The 13,750-nt window shown below is 37.8% G+C and overlaps 1 protein-coding gene across 1 annotated transcript in view; it reads left to right on the forward strand.

Moving 5' to 3' along the window:
• The first annotated feature begins 651 nt into the window (after positions 1–651).
• The window catches only part of ANKRD50 (ankyrin repeat domain 50), a 33,382-nt gene continuing 20,283 nt past the window's right edge, over positions 652–13,750 (forward strand). The window contains exons 1-2 of the mRNA XM_028102317.2: positions 652–899; positions 2,443–3,388. Coding sequence (XP_027958118.1) covers positions 2,877–3,388 — 512 coding nt within the window. The 5' untranslated portion in view covers positions 652–899; positions 2,443–2,876. The remainder of the gene's footprint in view (positions 900–2,442; positions 3,389–13,750) is intronic.

The raw sequence follows: 13,750 nt of genomic DNA on the forward strand, positions 1-13,750 counted from the left end.
TGGGAATGTCGCCCTACACCCCTATTTTTTTTATTTTTACAATTTCTTCCCAGTCCTTTCCTTGCTTCTCTCAGTCCCAGACTGAGAAAGTAAAAGCATCACGGGAATTTAATGGATTGAAAGGGAACCCGGACCACTGAAGAATAGGACTGGTCTGGAGTGGTCTTTTGGAGCAAGGGGTTTAAGGGAGAGGCAAGGGGCAACTCTCCCAGCTCAACTGCCCTTCCTAGGAGCGGATATGGCCCCCAAAGCCAGCGAGTCCCTCCGGCCTGGAAGACAAAGAAAGGCTCAGGGCCCAGTGGTGACGGGGTGGGTGGGGGCAGCGACTCGCGTGAGCTCGGGGACGTGAGAACGCAGCCCCCGCCCCTTTCTCCGCCCCTCCGAAAGGCGGGGCCCCAAGGCCACCCCCGAAAGGTTCCCCAGCGACTCCGGCAGCAGGGTCCAGGCGCCCGCACACGCCCAGGCACGGGCGGTGACGGGCCGGCGCACTGGGCGGAAGGGAGGGGCAAGGGGAGGAGCCGGCAGGCGAAGAAAGGCCGAGCGGTCGGGTAGGGGGCGGGGCCTGGGCCTGGGGGCGGGGCGGCGGAGTGGGGCGGGGCGGAGCCGGCCGAGTCCCGGGCTGCCTGAGACAGTCACTGCCCTGACGGCGGCGGCGGCGGCGGCGGTTGGCCGGTGGGGGTTGGGAGGAGCACGACCAAGGCTGCTGGGGCAGCTGGAACTGGCAGTTGCCGGGGGCCAACAGGAGGATCTGGAGCTGAGAGCGAACCCCAGCCAGGCGGAGGTGGCGGCTGCAGTTGGAGTTCGGAGAGCGCTGGCGGCCGCGGATTCTCAGAGGAGCAAGTGTCTGGGGTTTAGAGTCAGCAGCGGCGGCGGCGGCCACGGCGGCGGCTGGGGCCGAGGTAACCGAGGGGCGGCAGCGGGGGTAGAAGCGAGGCCCCTCCTCAGGTCGGAAGCTCGGGGGCTGTGGCTAGGCTCGAACCTGGCTCACCCACCCACCCTTTCCAATCGCCGGCCCCAGACCGACTTCTCCCCACGTTCCGCCGTGGGTCGGGCGGGGGCGGGAGCGGCGCGTGTGGTGGGGGCGCAGAGCTGGGCACCAACAGGGAGGCGACCCCTCATCTGGGATTGGCAAGGACGTCGGGCACCCCCTCCCCCCTCAAAAGACACACCCCAAAATCTCGGGCGGGGCGGGGTGTTGGGGCGTTCCCAGGCTTCTGGAAGGGAAGACCTCAGCGTAGAAGCTGCACCTCCGTCCGTAGCTCTTCGAGGTGGCCCCCCTGTGGCTCCTGGAGGCTGCTCAAACCGAAGGTGGTTCCCGTCTCTGGGAATCCCGGAGTTCCTTTTGTCTATCAGCTGAAACTAGAGGCCGGAACTGTAGGCAAACACCCACCAGCCCTGAAGCACTCTACTCCTTACCCCTTTTCTGTCTCGGAAGGAATTCTCCCCAGCAGCCTTTTCTCCGGCCACAGTAGTAGATTCCATTCCTCACCCCCATCCGAAACCTTTATCTTCAGCGCAGAGGAAGGAAGAATTCACGTTGTACTTGTGTTTAGATTTATCATTCAACATCATCCCCATCCTCCCCTCATTTTTTTTTTTAACCCATTCTCATCCAGCCCCAATGCTGGTAAGCATCCCCTAGATTTTGCAAACTATCAACAAAGAAGTGTGACTAGTCGAGTAAACAGAGTCCTTGACTGACTGGACTGTGCAGTTTAATAGAGCTTCCTTTAACTGGCGCTGTTCTACCAAGCTAGTCGGAAAGACCTTTTTGGCTGGAGTTAAGGATGTTACTGTGTGTGCATAAAGCCTTTTTTTCCCTTTCTACATAAAGTTTTTTTTTTTTTTAATCTAGAGTAACTTGATTAATATGTAGCTGTTTGGGAAGCATAACCATAGAGGAAGTAAAATACAGAAAGGAAAATGTAATTGATTCTGGGGATAATTGTCCAACTTTTTCAAAGTGCCAAAGATGAAGCATATGGATTTTTTTTAAGTATATGGAATTTTGAGATTATTTTAACTGGCAAATTGTATCCTTTGTAAGCTTTTAAGTAAACAGGCTCTTAACATACAATATTTTGCACCAAGATGTTGTTTTATTTTAGTTACTTGTGGAAATTGTTGATTTGCCAGGTATCTTGAACCTAGAAATCTGTGAACAGGTTCATTAAGAATTTACTCTCTTGAAAAATGCATTTTATGAATGCTTTGGAATTAAGAAGGTGTTAACAGTGGCCTGTCACTTATTCCCACATAGAAGACCATAATCTGAAACAGTTCCCTCCATGGCAATTTCCCAGACGCCTGAAACTGGCAAGGTCTAGTACTTTGAGTGACTATCCCTCAACAGGAAATATAGAGCTACCTATCTACTGTATACGTGTAATCTCTTTGATGGCATTTCCTATAATGGACATCTTTTCTGCATCTAATTTTCAGATACAGAATTAACACTTCGAATCTGGAGAAGCATTTTGTACAGATTGAAAGATTGGGCATTCTCTTTAGTTTTCCAGATGTGTTGTCTCATCTGCACACTTGAAACATCCACAATCACATAAACTCCAAGATAATAATGGAGTTATGTGACCCATCAAGATTTAGGGAAAGTATTGCCACACTTTGGAACCAGGCAATTTTCCACCAGTTCAACAATTAAACTAATATATTCTCTGCTGATACTCAAGAGTAAAGAGCCAAATAAAGTCATGCACATTCTATTGGCAAATGGCATCTGTGGCTGTTGAGTTTTACTGTAACTCGTTACTCTATCATTCACAGTCAACTTAATTTGCAAGTTATGTCCTAATGGATGTAAAGACCTGTGTTGATGTATCCAGGATCTAGCAAATGTTGAAGATAAGGAACCTATTATGACTAATCCTTGGGAAGAGAAAGTCTGCAAAATGGCTCAAACGAGTTTACTGCAGGGGAAGCAGTTTTACTGTAGGGAGTGGGTTTTCCACAAGCTTCAGCATTGCCTCCAGGAGAAAACCAACTGCTGCAATAGTGCTGTCAACACACCATCCCTTGTAATGAATTCTGGGAATAATGCTAGTGTTGTCTCTGGAAAAGGAGCTGCCTGGGGTGTGTTGTTGGTAGGAGGGCCTGGCAGTGGCAAGACAGCCCTATGTACTGAGCTGTTGTGGCCAAGTTCACCTATAAGCTTGCAGAGAGGTTTACATCGCCAGGCTTTGGCCTTTCATTTCTGCAAAGCCCAGGACTCTGATACTTTGTGTGTTGGAGGGTTTATTAGAGGTCTAGTTGCCCAGATCTGCCGCAGTGGACTACTCCAAGGATATGAGGATAAGCTAAGGGATCCAGCAGTCCAAAGCCTCTTACAGCCTGGAGAATGTGAAAGGAACCCAGCTGAAGCATTTAAAAGGTAACAATAACAATGCCATGATGTTCTGGTTTCTAGTGTTTTCTAGATTTTTTTTTTTAGTTTTTTTGTCTGTTTTTAAATTTTGTTGGGTACCTGTACTACTTCTGTACATTTGGGGATAATCTGCAGTTGTAAATACGCATGTTTACTTTTGAGTATTGAAGGAAACAAAATTTAAGCTTTGTGTTGTACAGGATATAGATTAAAAGTATGTTTTTTTTTACTTGTTTAATAACAGAATGTGAAGCACTGCAGAAACTTAATTTTTTTCAAACTTATGGCAATTGTTTATTTACTTTTCTAATGTTATCTATAACTAATAAGGGATATTTGTTGTTATGGTAGAGAAAACCACTTAGCTGCCTGGAAAATAGGCTACATTTTCAGGGAGGGTGAACTGTATGTGACGCCGAATTTAAAGGAACTCTCAGCATAGAATCTACTATCTTTTTTGCTTATAGTATTATTATTTCTCTAAGTAAGACAAGTTCTTTTTGAAAGAGATCATTGGCCATTGAGAATCTGAAGAAAATCTGTGTTTGGGGTTTAGTCCCCTTTCAAGTAAACAAAAAGTTAAGTGGTACTTTTAAATAGGTGATGTTTATAAAATAATGAAAATCTGGCATAATTTTAGTACTTGTAGTGAGCAGTATGAAAAACAACTTTTTCCTAACTTCAGTTAAGCATTTTTCCTTTGATAAATGGATTGGTCTAAGAAAAGAGCAAGTGAGCAAAGAAAATATGATTCCTTGAAAATAATTTTTTGCATATCACCCCTCTGCTCATTGTAAAAGAAAGCAGGGAAATTGTTAGTTTTGTGCTTGTTATTGCCTTACTGCTGCTTGAATTACTCATTTTGCATATACTTTTATCACTACACTGTAAGTATTTCTTAGCAGGCAAAATTTGTTCCCCAAAGCTACAGGTATACTGTGCAGTGATTAGCGTACATGTATGTATGTGTGGCTGTATGTCTGTATGTCTGTCTGTTTCTCTGTGTGTCTCTAGGAGTCATTTAAGCAGGATTTGAATTGCTTTGAAAGGAGTGGTGTTTATTTTTATGATGTCCTCATATCTAATGGTATGAAAACTGTTAATTTTTAAGTGATATTGAAAATATTAATTATATAGTAAACACTATGTGTCAGTGTTCTAAATGATTTACAAATATTAAATTATTTTCATAGTAATCCTGTGAAATAGATACTATTATTCCCATTTCATGGATGAGGAAACCGATGCACAGAAAGCCTAAGTAACTTGTCCAAGGTTAAAGGCTAGTAAGTGGCAGAGCTGGGATTTGAAGTATGTGTGTATGTATATAGGTTTGTAATCATAGAAATTCTTTAAAGGACTTGAGGGTGAGGGTAGATTAGAAGTTTGTGGAGGACAGGGGTGTGTGTCACAGTTGTGACTTGAGTGTAGTTTTCAGATTACCCATGTAAGTGATACAGTAGTAGTCTGGAATGATCTTTATGGATAGTGGTATGGAATTCAAACATGGGATGGGTATATTAAAGTCACCTAAAGGGATATGTCTCTGCGAGGTGTTATATTATTGCAGAGTTTTTAATGTATAAGTGCAGTCCAATAAAAGGGCAAATCTGTTATCTTTTGCTGTTAGCCACCAACATCAGGGTTAAAACTAGTAGATCATTTTTAAATAACAAGTAAATCTGTTAGGTGATACTGGTGCACAAATATGAAATACCAGGTTCAGTGGACAGTTTTAAATATGAAATCACTATGTATAGAATCAATGTCTTTAATATATAAATCTCTACTTTTTAAGAGACTTAAATCTCTGTACATAAACAACTCTTTTCCTATTGACTTCCTACTTTTTCTGAAGATCCTATCACTGGTTGAAGAGCTGAATTTTTATTTTTTATAAGTTATTTGGATTTAACACCTTAGGAGATCAGTTTCAAAGAACTTAGCTAACTAAGTTGAACTTAGTCCAACTAAATTTGGTAATTATACAATATATTTTTTTGGAATTTATATGTAAATTTAAAATGTCTTTAAATGTTTAAAATAATGTCTGATAACTGTATATTTTTGCTATATTCTGATTTTGAACAGATCTTTCTGTATGGTATCATAGATTTTTCTGAAAAAATGTCCTTCTAGTTAGATGGTCCTCCTATTTTTTTTTCCCCTGTGTGAATTTTAGTTATTAACTAATTGAAGGGAAATAAGAAGCAATTAGAGCTATATGTAAAAACCACACCAGTCCCGATTTTCTGACTGACAGAAGAAATTAATCACTTTGATAGAGGAAGCATAGTCTTTCTAGTTGGAACATTTTGGTGCTTTTAATTTCCTCCTGGATCTTTCAAAAACCTGGGTTACTTTCTTTCTTCATCATTAAAGTAATTAATCATTAAATTAGGTGACTCTGGTATTGTAACAACTGTTTCTGATAATTCATAGAGTACACTCTAAGACTGTGAAGCTCTAATATAACCATAGTGAAATGCAGATATGAGAATACAATTCATAGTTAAAGAGAAATATTTTTGCATAGTCTATGGCATTAGATAATCTAAGCCTTCACTTTTGGACAGAGAGTTAAGATTTTATTTTAGGTTTATTGGTGATTGATTTGTTAAATAAGTCCTTTAGAGAATTTTAATAGGAATCTATTTTATTTAGGCAGGGAGAAATGTAATTCAACAGGTAGGCAATCATTGTTTTCAAGAAGTTATAATATTTTAAGGGAGACAGAGATCAGAGCTTATTATAACATGGTGGGAGATGAAATATAAGCAAAGTAAAATATTTTTTCACTTTTGAAAAAATTCAAAACCACTTTTTTTAACATCTTTTTAACATCTAACACTTGATAATATTGACGGTTTCATATATTCATGTGTGAGACAATTTAATAGTATTGGAAAACTGATAAAAATCTTAGTTCTTCACAGTTCCACAAAGTTGGGGAAATTGCAGAGAAGCGATTCAGTATCGAATGCATTTTATATACTTTTCTTCAGTTTACTTCTTAATTTTTTCCCTAGTGTTTATCTTCAATGATACTAGATAAAATATGTAATACCACAAAAAAACTTCTTACATGAAGTCATGGACCTACCTGGTAACTTGTTAATTACTGGTCTTTTTCTATATGATAATAAAAATAAAAGGAACATTATTTTAATCTAGTTAAATGTTGCTTTCTTTCCTTTCTGACATGATGTACTACCTTGATTTTTAGATTTAGTGGTCACAAAATTTCTTATGACATTCATTCATTCTTAGAGCAAATATTTGAGAGTCTTTTTTTTTTTTTAAGATTTTATTTATTTATTTGACAGAGAGAGCACAAGTAGGCAGAGCGTCAGGCAGAGGGAGAGGGAGAAGCAGGCTCCCCGCTGAGCAGGGAGCCTCTGTGGGGCTAGATCCCAGGACCCTAGGATCATGACCTCAACAGAAGGCGGATGCTTAACCGACTGAGCCACCCAGGAGCCCCTTGAAGAGTCTTTTGTGTTTTAAGCACAGTTCAGCTGGAGATACTTATTGAGAACCTTGTCTGTTAAGTAGAGTTCAGGTGTAGATAAATCAGTGAATAGAGCAGACAAAATTCCCTGCCTTCACGGAGCTTAAATTCTTAAAATAATATTTATCCGATTTCTATAAAGAAATAATATTTGGGGTAAATAGTTGTTATAGTGTCCATATAATACATGAATGTTTAACACTAGTTGGAAGGAATTATATGATCTGCTAAAGGGAATGATGAATGAAGACCCATTAATTTCTATTTTTCCCTTTTTCATTTTTCTCTCTTAATCAGTTAAATTGCAAAGCTATTGTTACTGTGTTTAGAATTTTTTTTTCTCATTTGTGTTGATGGAACTAAGTTGATGACAATTACATTTTTACTTGAGAATTAGAAGTTGATTTCTTTCGTTTTGCCTTTTCTCCTTCAGGCTCTTATTGCAAAACTTTGTATATGTTGTGTATTTTCTAGAGTTAGTGTTAGCGTTTCCTGGTAGTCATAAAACTGTAAAATAAATCCCAGTTATTTTTGACAGAAGTGTCAAGGTATCTAAGTTAGGGAATGTGAGAAAGAGTTTCAAATCTTAAGCACAGTTCAGATGTGCTTAAATAACATGGTTATTTCGTTCAACAAGAATCTCTTTTTTTTTTTTTTAAGATTTTTATTTATTTATTTTGACAGAGAGAGACACAGCGAGAGAGAGAACACAAGCAGGGGGAGTGGGAGAGGGAGAAGCAGGCTCCCCGCCGAGCAGGGAGCCTGATGCATGGCTCGATCCCAGGACCCTGGGATCATGACGTGAGCCGAAGGCAGACGCTTAACGACTGAGCCACCCAGGCGCCCCAAGAATCTCCTTTTTGAAACTTACTGTCATGGTCCTTGAACCCAAGGATGTTCTTGGAGATTTAGATGGTTGTGGTGCTGGGAAATACAAATATTTGTTCCTGGTAGATACCATTCTCTAATTTTTATTTCTAGATAACAGTCTGTAGGACCAGGTGTGAGTTTTCTATGTGTGATAACAATTTTCCTTAGTAAAAAGATTTTGTTCTCTGTAATGTGTAAATGGAATAAAATCGTGATGAAGAATTAGGATGACTGACTAAACTTTGAGAGTTTGGCAAGAAAATGTGTTAGTAGTGAAATGCTTGTTGGAAAAGAATTGGAAACTGGAAGCCCAAACTGACATTTGTTTTTTATGTCAGATAGGAATCCTCAAACGGTTGAATCTTATCTCTAATCTTTTTACTTCCTTCTCCTTGAACATTTATAATTTTTCACTTGTATCTCTCTAGATTTTTAGCTTCTTTTGTAGTTATTTATGCATCTCTCTCTGTTATCTCCTCTATTAGGCATATGCTTCTTCATGACATTATTCATGACTGATTAATTTTTTATATTTACCATAGTGCTTTGAACAGCATTTTGCATATAGTAAGTGCTAAGTGATTATTATGCTACTTACCTATCTAGAATACATTTGAGCCTAATTGAAGGACAGCTGAAGTTCTTGCATAAGAAAGGAAGTTGAAATGTTACATTATTTAGGTCAGTTTTCAGTGTAGACCAGACTGGTGTAGTGATTATTAATTTATTAACCTGCTGTGTCTGCTCTTTAGCATGTATGAATATGGCATTAGTCCAGATAGTTTTAAGTGGCCAGATGTCTATCTTCTGTCTTAACTGGCTCCAAGTATTTTTGGCATACTCAACAAAGGGACTAAGAACAGAATGAGACTGAATGTATGCTTCCCTCTTACCGTCAGTTTTTGGGTATTTTCAAGGCAAAATATTCCCTTTCCATTATGTCTTGTATAACTAATACTACTTAAAATAACTGTCATTATCTATTCTTAGATATTATCAGATTAAGAGATCTTGTAAAGTGTCTTTATTGTTCACATTTTAAATAAAATAAATGGGTTAATATAATTTTCATAATCAAAATTCTGTATTTCTTTTAGTCTAAGGTAGTCGTTTTTCACTGAATTGTCCGTTGTTTCCAATTTTTAACCATGTTATTTTTACTTTAAGATGGGCTTCATTCATTCAAACCCTCCCACTTTGCCTTCCTAAAACCTTTACTTTCTACCCTTGATGGGTTCTCTCTCTTCATATTCATATCTAAGAGCTGCTACCTTTGGTTCCTGTTCCTGGTACTCCTTATTATTTGCTGAACCATTCCTCTACCTTAATCACTTCTGCTATAATGACAACATATTGCTCCATATCTATACTGTTTAATTTCAGTCACATTTTTAGTCTGGTTGGCCATTCTTTCATTTACTTCTTAATAACTCAGATTTTTGTTTTTTTTTTTTTTAGACCAGAGAGAGTAAAGTTATGCCCTACAAGTAGAATATTTTTTACCCAATTCAGGAAATTTCACACACACATCCAGATTTTGTTTTTCTTGAAAAAAAAAAAGGAAATTTGACAATATTAGGTTCTCATTTTTTTGAATCAGTAATCTGGTAGTGCTGAGTTAGCTGCTGTCTTCAGATGGGGCCTGCACACCCTAATTTGATCCAGTTCCCCTAACTCTGATATTCTATTCCAAGACCACTTCATTTGTTTATATATTATTCCTCTGAAAAAAAATGTATTTTTTTAAATTTCCCACTGAATCTTCATATCATCTCGAATTTGTATATGCAAATACTACTTTTATCTATGACTTCATTTTTTAACTTACTGATGTTTGACTTCTATATATATACATATTCACAGAAAGATATTTATGTAGTGTAGTTTCTGAACTCATCGCTCACTCTAAGCTTTCGATGATATATTCTAGAACTTTTTTCATTATTTGTAATTTCTTCCTTTCAAAGTCCCCTGACTACATTCTTTGGTCACCCTTGCTCTAGGTTCTCTCTAGTGTTTGTCCAACAAATCTTACTTAGTTCTTCTCTCGTTATACATACTCCTTCAATAATTTTATTTACTTACATGGTTACCAGTGCTCATATCTAATACGATAGCAATGAAAACTGCATCAACAGCCTTTATCCTCACTCTGATCAACATGTATCTTTTCACTGGAGTGTTCTTCACTAACCTTTCTGTCCTTCAAATCAGCATCTCTTTCAGCATTTCTATTCATTGGCTCATTCATTTATTTCTGAAACAAATATGCTGCACCTGCTGGGTGCCAGAAATACGCTCAGTGTCAGGGCTAGAGCCGTGAGCCAAACAGGACACTGGGTTAAGTGTGGGGTGGGGGGATATACATTGAACAAAAAATCACAAAAATAAATGTATAAATGCAACTTTAACAAGTGCCAAGATGGAAGGAAGGATACAGGATGAAAGTGTATAATATGAAACTTGACCCTTATCTGGAATTCTGGGAAAATGGACTCTTAGTATCTAAGTTGTTCCTTAATTCTTATTTCCTAGACTCTCTCTACTTAAAAATGTGATCTTAAGATCAACATTATTGGCATCTCTTGGAAGTTATTAGAAAGGCAGAATATCAGGTCTTTTGAATCTGAATCTGCCTTTTAACCCATTTCCTAAGTGAATCCTGTGCACACTGAAATTTAAAAAGCACTGCCCTCAGCTTGTTTCTAGAGTTTTCTTTATTTTCTATTAGTTTATTCTAAGGTATTTGATCATTTTCTTAGAATGTTTCTTGAATCTTTTATCCTAATCTAGAATATTTATTCATCTACTTCTAGTTGATCTACTTAATTTTAGCCTATTCTAATTCATTTTGTTCATAGTTGACCAATTAACCATAGTAAAACAGTGCTTTCTTTACGTCATTCCTCTGAGATTGTGATAACCTATACAGCAAATTCAAATTTCTCTGCTTACCTTTATTAAAAGGTCTTGATCATTCTGTTCCATCTAAAATATGTATCATGTTTCCAAAATTTCATCAGAGCACACAAGCTCATTTGTTGTTTCCAGAATCATTTTAAGCATATAAGAGAGTGTTAAAGGGGGTAAGAGATGTGAAAAGTAGGAATATTCTTATTTTTCTCAGTGTGTAGTAAGAACTTCGTGTGTGTGTGTGTGTGTGTATGTGTTGTGTATGTATATATATGTAAAATAAGGATATGGATCTTTTGTTAGTTATGTATGTTGCAGATATTTTTCTTTTTGTTTTTTGTTTTTTGCTTCACTTTGTTTTTAGCATTTTTGATGTTTTAAAAAAATTTTATGAAATAAAATGGTTTCCATATGGTAAAATCATTTGATTTTATGAAGTAAAATAAGTAAATACTTTTCTGTCTTTAAAAATACCTTTTAAGGGACACCTGACTGGGTTGGTCAGTAGAGTATGTGACTCTTGATCTCAGGATGTGAGTTCAGGTCCCAATTTGGGCATAGAGCTTACATTAAAAAAAAATGCATCTTTGAAGTATATTCTGATTGGTTGCCTATTTACCGTATAGTCGTTCTAGTTATGTCTTTGACCATACTATATATGATTGTCTTAAATTTTAAGTCAATTTCACTCTTTCATGTTATTCTAATCTCAGAAATTTATTTTATTTTATTTATTTATTTGAGAGAAAGAGAAAGAGAATGAGAGCATGAGTGGGGAAGAGAGAGAGAGGCAGGCCCCTGCAAGCAGGGAGCCTGATGTGGGGCTCGATCCCAAGACCACAGGATCATGACCTGACCCGAAGGCGGATGCTTAACTGACTGAGCCGTCCAGGTGTCCCTCTAATCTCAGATATATTCTAATGTTATTTTTTTCTACTATATAGATGCATAGTTAAATATAGTCTTTGGTAATAAAATAGAATTTTAAGTGCTCACGTAATTGCTTAATAAAAAAATAAGTATTAATTAAGAGAACTAATTATACCTTACTTGTTGTTATCGAGAAGAAAGATTTGGAGCTTTCCAGAAGTTGCTGACCTTTTACAATTATGACTCATGATTTGAATACATAGAAACTGTGATAGATTGTAGTGCCTGGGTGGCTCAGTCGGTTAAGCATCTGCCTTCAGTTTAGGTCATGATCCCAGGGTCCCGGGATCCAGCCCCAATTCAGGCTCCCTGCTCAGTGAGGAGTCTGCTTCTTCCTTTCCCTCTGCCTCCCTCTCCCTCTGCCTGTGCTCTCTATCAAATAATAAATAAAAATCTTTAAAAAAAAAAGAAATTGTGATAGATTGAATTATCTGTTTTTGGTCTTCATCTTTCTATGTATTCTTGGTCTTTGCCATATGATATTGCAGGTCCTTCTACTAGAGTAGAAATATACTTCTCTGCCTTTTTCCATTTGGCTCAACCATGTTATTTGCATTGGCCAGTAGGATGTCAGTAGACATGATCTAAACAGAGGCTTAAAATGTGCATGGATAGTTGGGCTTATCCTCTTTGCTTCTACTATCACCTCTCATGAGAAGGACTTGTGGCTAGCTTCTCAGTTCAAAGAGGATGAGAAAGGTATGGAACCAGTAATACACCACTATTGTAAAAGTAGCTAACAATAAAAAAGCTAAGGAAATAATATTTCATTTAGGAAATCCATAATTTTCATCAAAAATTTAGAAATCATCGATGATTCTTCAATTTCATTCATCCCCTACACTCAATCCATTAACTACCTATTCTTTCTTGTGTAGATTCCTGCAGTTGCCTCCCAACATGGTCTTCCCGTTGCTATTGTTGTCCCTCTTACCTTCACAAAGCAGTTAGAATATCAGATCATATTATTTACCTGCTTAAAATCTGTCAGTGGCTTCTCACTACCTCTAGAATAAAATCTAAGCCTTACATGGTCCTGTCTTTGCCTAGCCTTTGACCTCAGCTTGTACCGCTTTCATCCTTGTTCATTGCTCTTTATCCACATCTTTACCCTTACTATGTTTTGAAATAGGTCAAGTTCCCGCCAGCAGATTTTTGTATGACTGCTTGCTCTGGTATCACTTAGATGCCAGCTTTAATATTATCTCCTCAGAGAGCCTTTCCTTTCCATTGAGTCTAAGAAGTCTCCCCACCCAGTCAGTGTCTTACATTAGATTATCCCACTTCGTTTTCTTTATTTCTTAATTTTCAATGCCTATCATGATCTGAAATTATTTTGTGCATTTGTTTACTTTGACTTTATGCCTACCTACTGGAATGAGCAGACAGCTTGCCTGTTTTGTTCCCTTTCTATCTCCAGGGCAGAGAATATAGTAGAGACCGTGACTATTTCTTGAATTGAGGAATAACTATATTTTAATTTAAAACATTATAAATTTGCTCATATTGATAATTTGTGTTGCTCTAACCATACTCAGTTTTGAAATAGTACACGTTTTTCTGCGGAGCAATTAGAGATTTTATAGTTTAGATGACAAGGATCCACTTGAACCAGTATTTTTTATTTTATTTGTAGTCTCTTACGCATGTTGAAATTAGTTTTTATAAAATGGAAGACTCTTTAACAGCATCAGATTGATGTTATATGATGTGGATCATGAGGCCACCTTTTGCTTCTCTTCCATAAATCCGTAGTTTCATCTATGTTTCATAGTTTCATTCTTATAAATCTTTCTGAGATTACCATTTAAAATTCATATTCATTAGAAAGGAGGAAAAAAACTTTTGTAGCTTAAATCTCAGTTATTATGCTTATTAATTGCTAATTTAGAGAGAGAAGCAGCTTGCAAACCATGGACTTCACAGGAATTGAAACATAAAAATTAATGGCACCAAGTACAAGAAATGGTTGCAGAAAAAGAATTTGTGGAAAAAATGATATATTGTTCCTACCCCTGAAGTTTTTCAGTTATACAAGAAATAAAATAGGAAAACACATATGCATCTGCCTACCTATTTTGCCATATTTGCTTTAAGTCTGGGTTTTCTGTTTTGTTTTAAAGGAAAAAATAATCCACATTCGAAGC

The sequence above is a fragment of the Eumetopias jubatus genome, unplaced genomic scaffold (assembly GCF_037043125.1).
Source record: "Eumetopias jubatus isolate StellerSeaLion01/CBP00866 unplaced genomic scaffold, mEumJub1_p1.0 scaffold_2, whole genome shotgun sequence".
In the NCBI taxonomy this organism is placed as follows: Eukaryota; Metazoa; Chordata; class Mammalia; order Carnivora; family Otariidae; genus Eumetopias; species Eumetopias jubatus.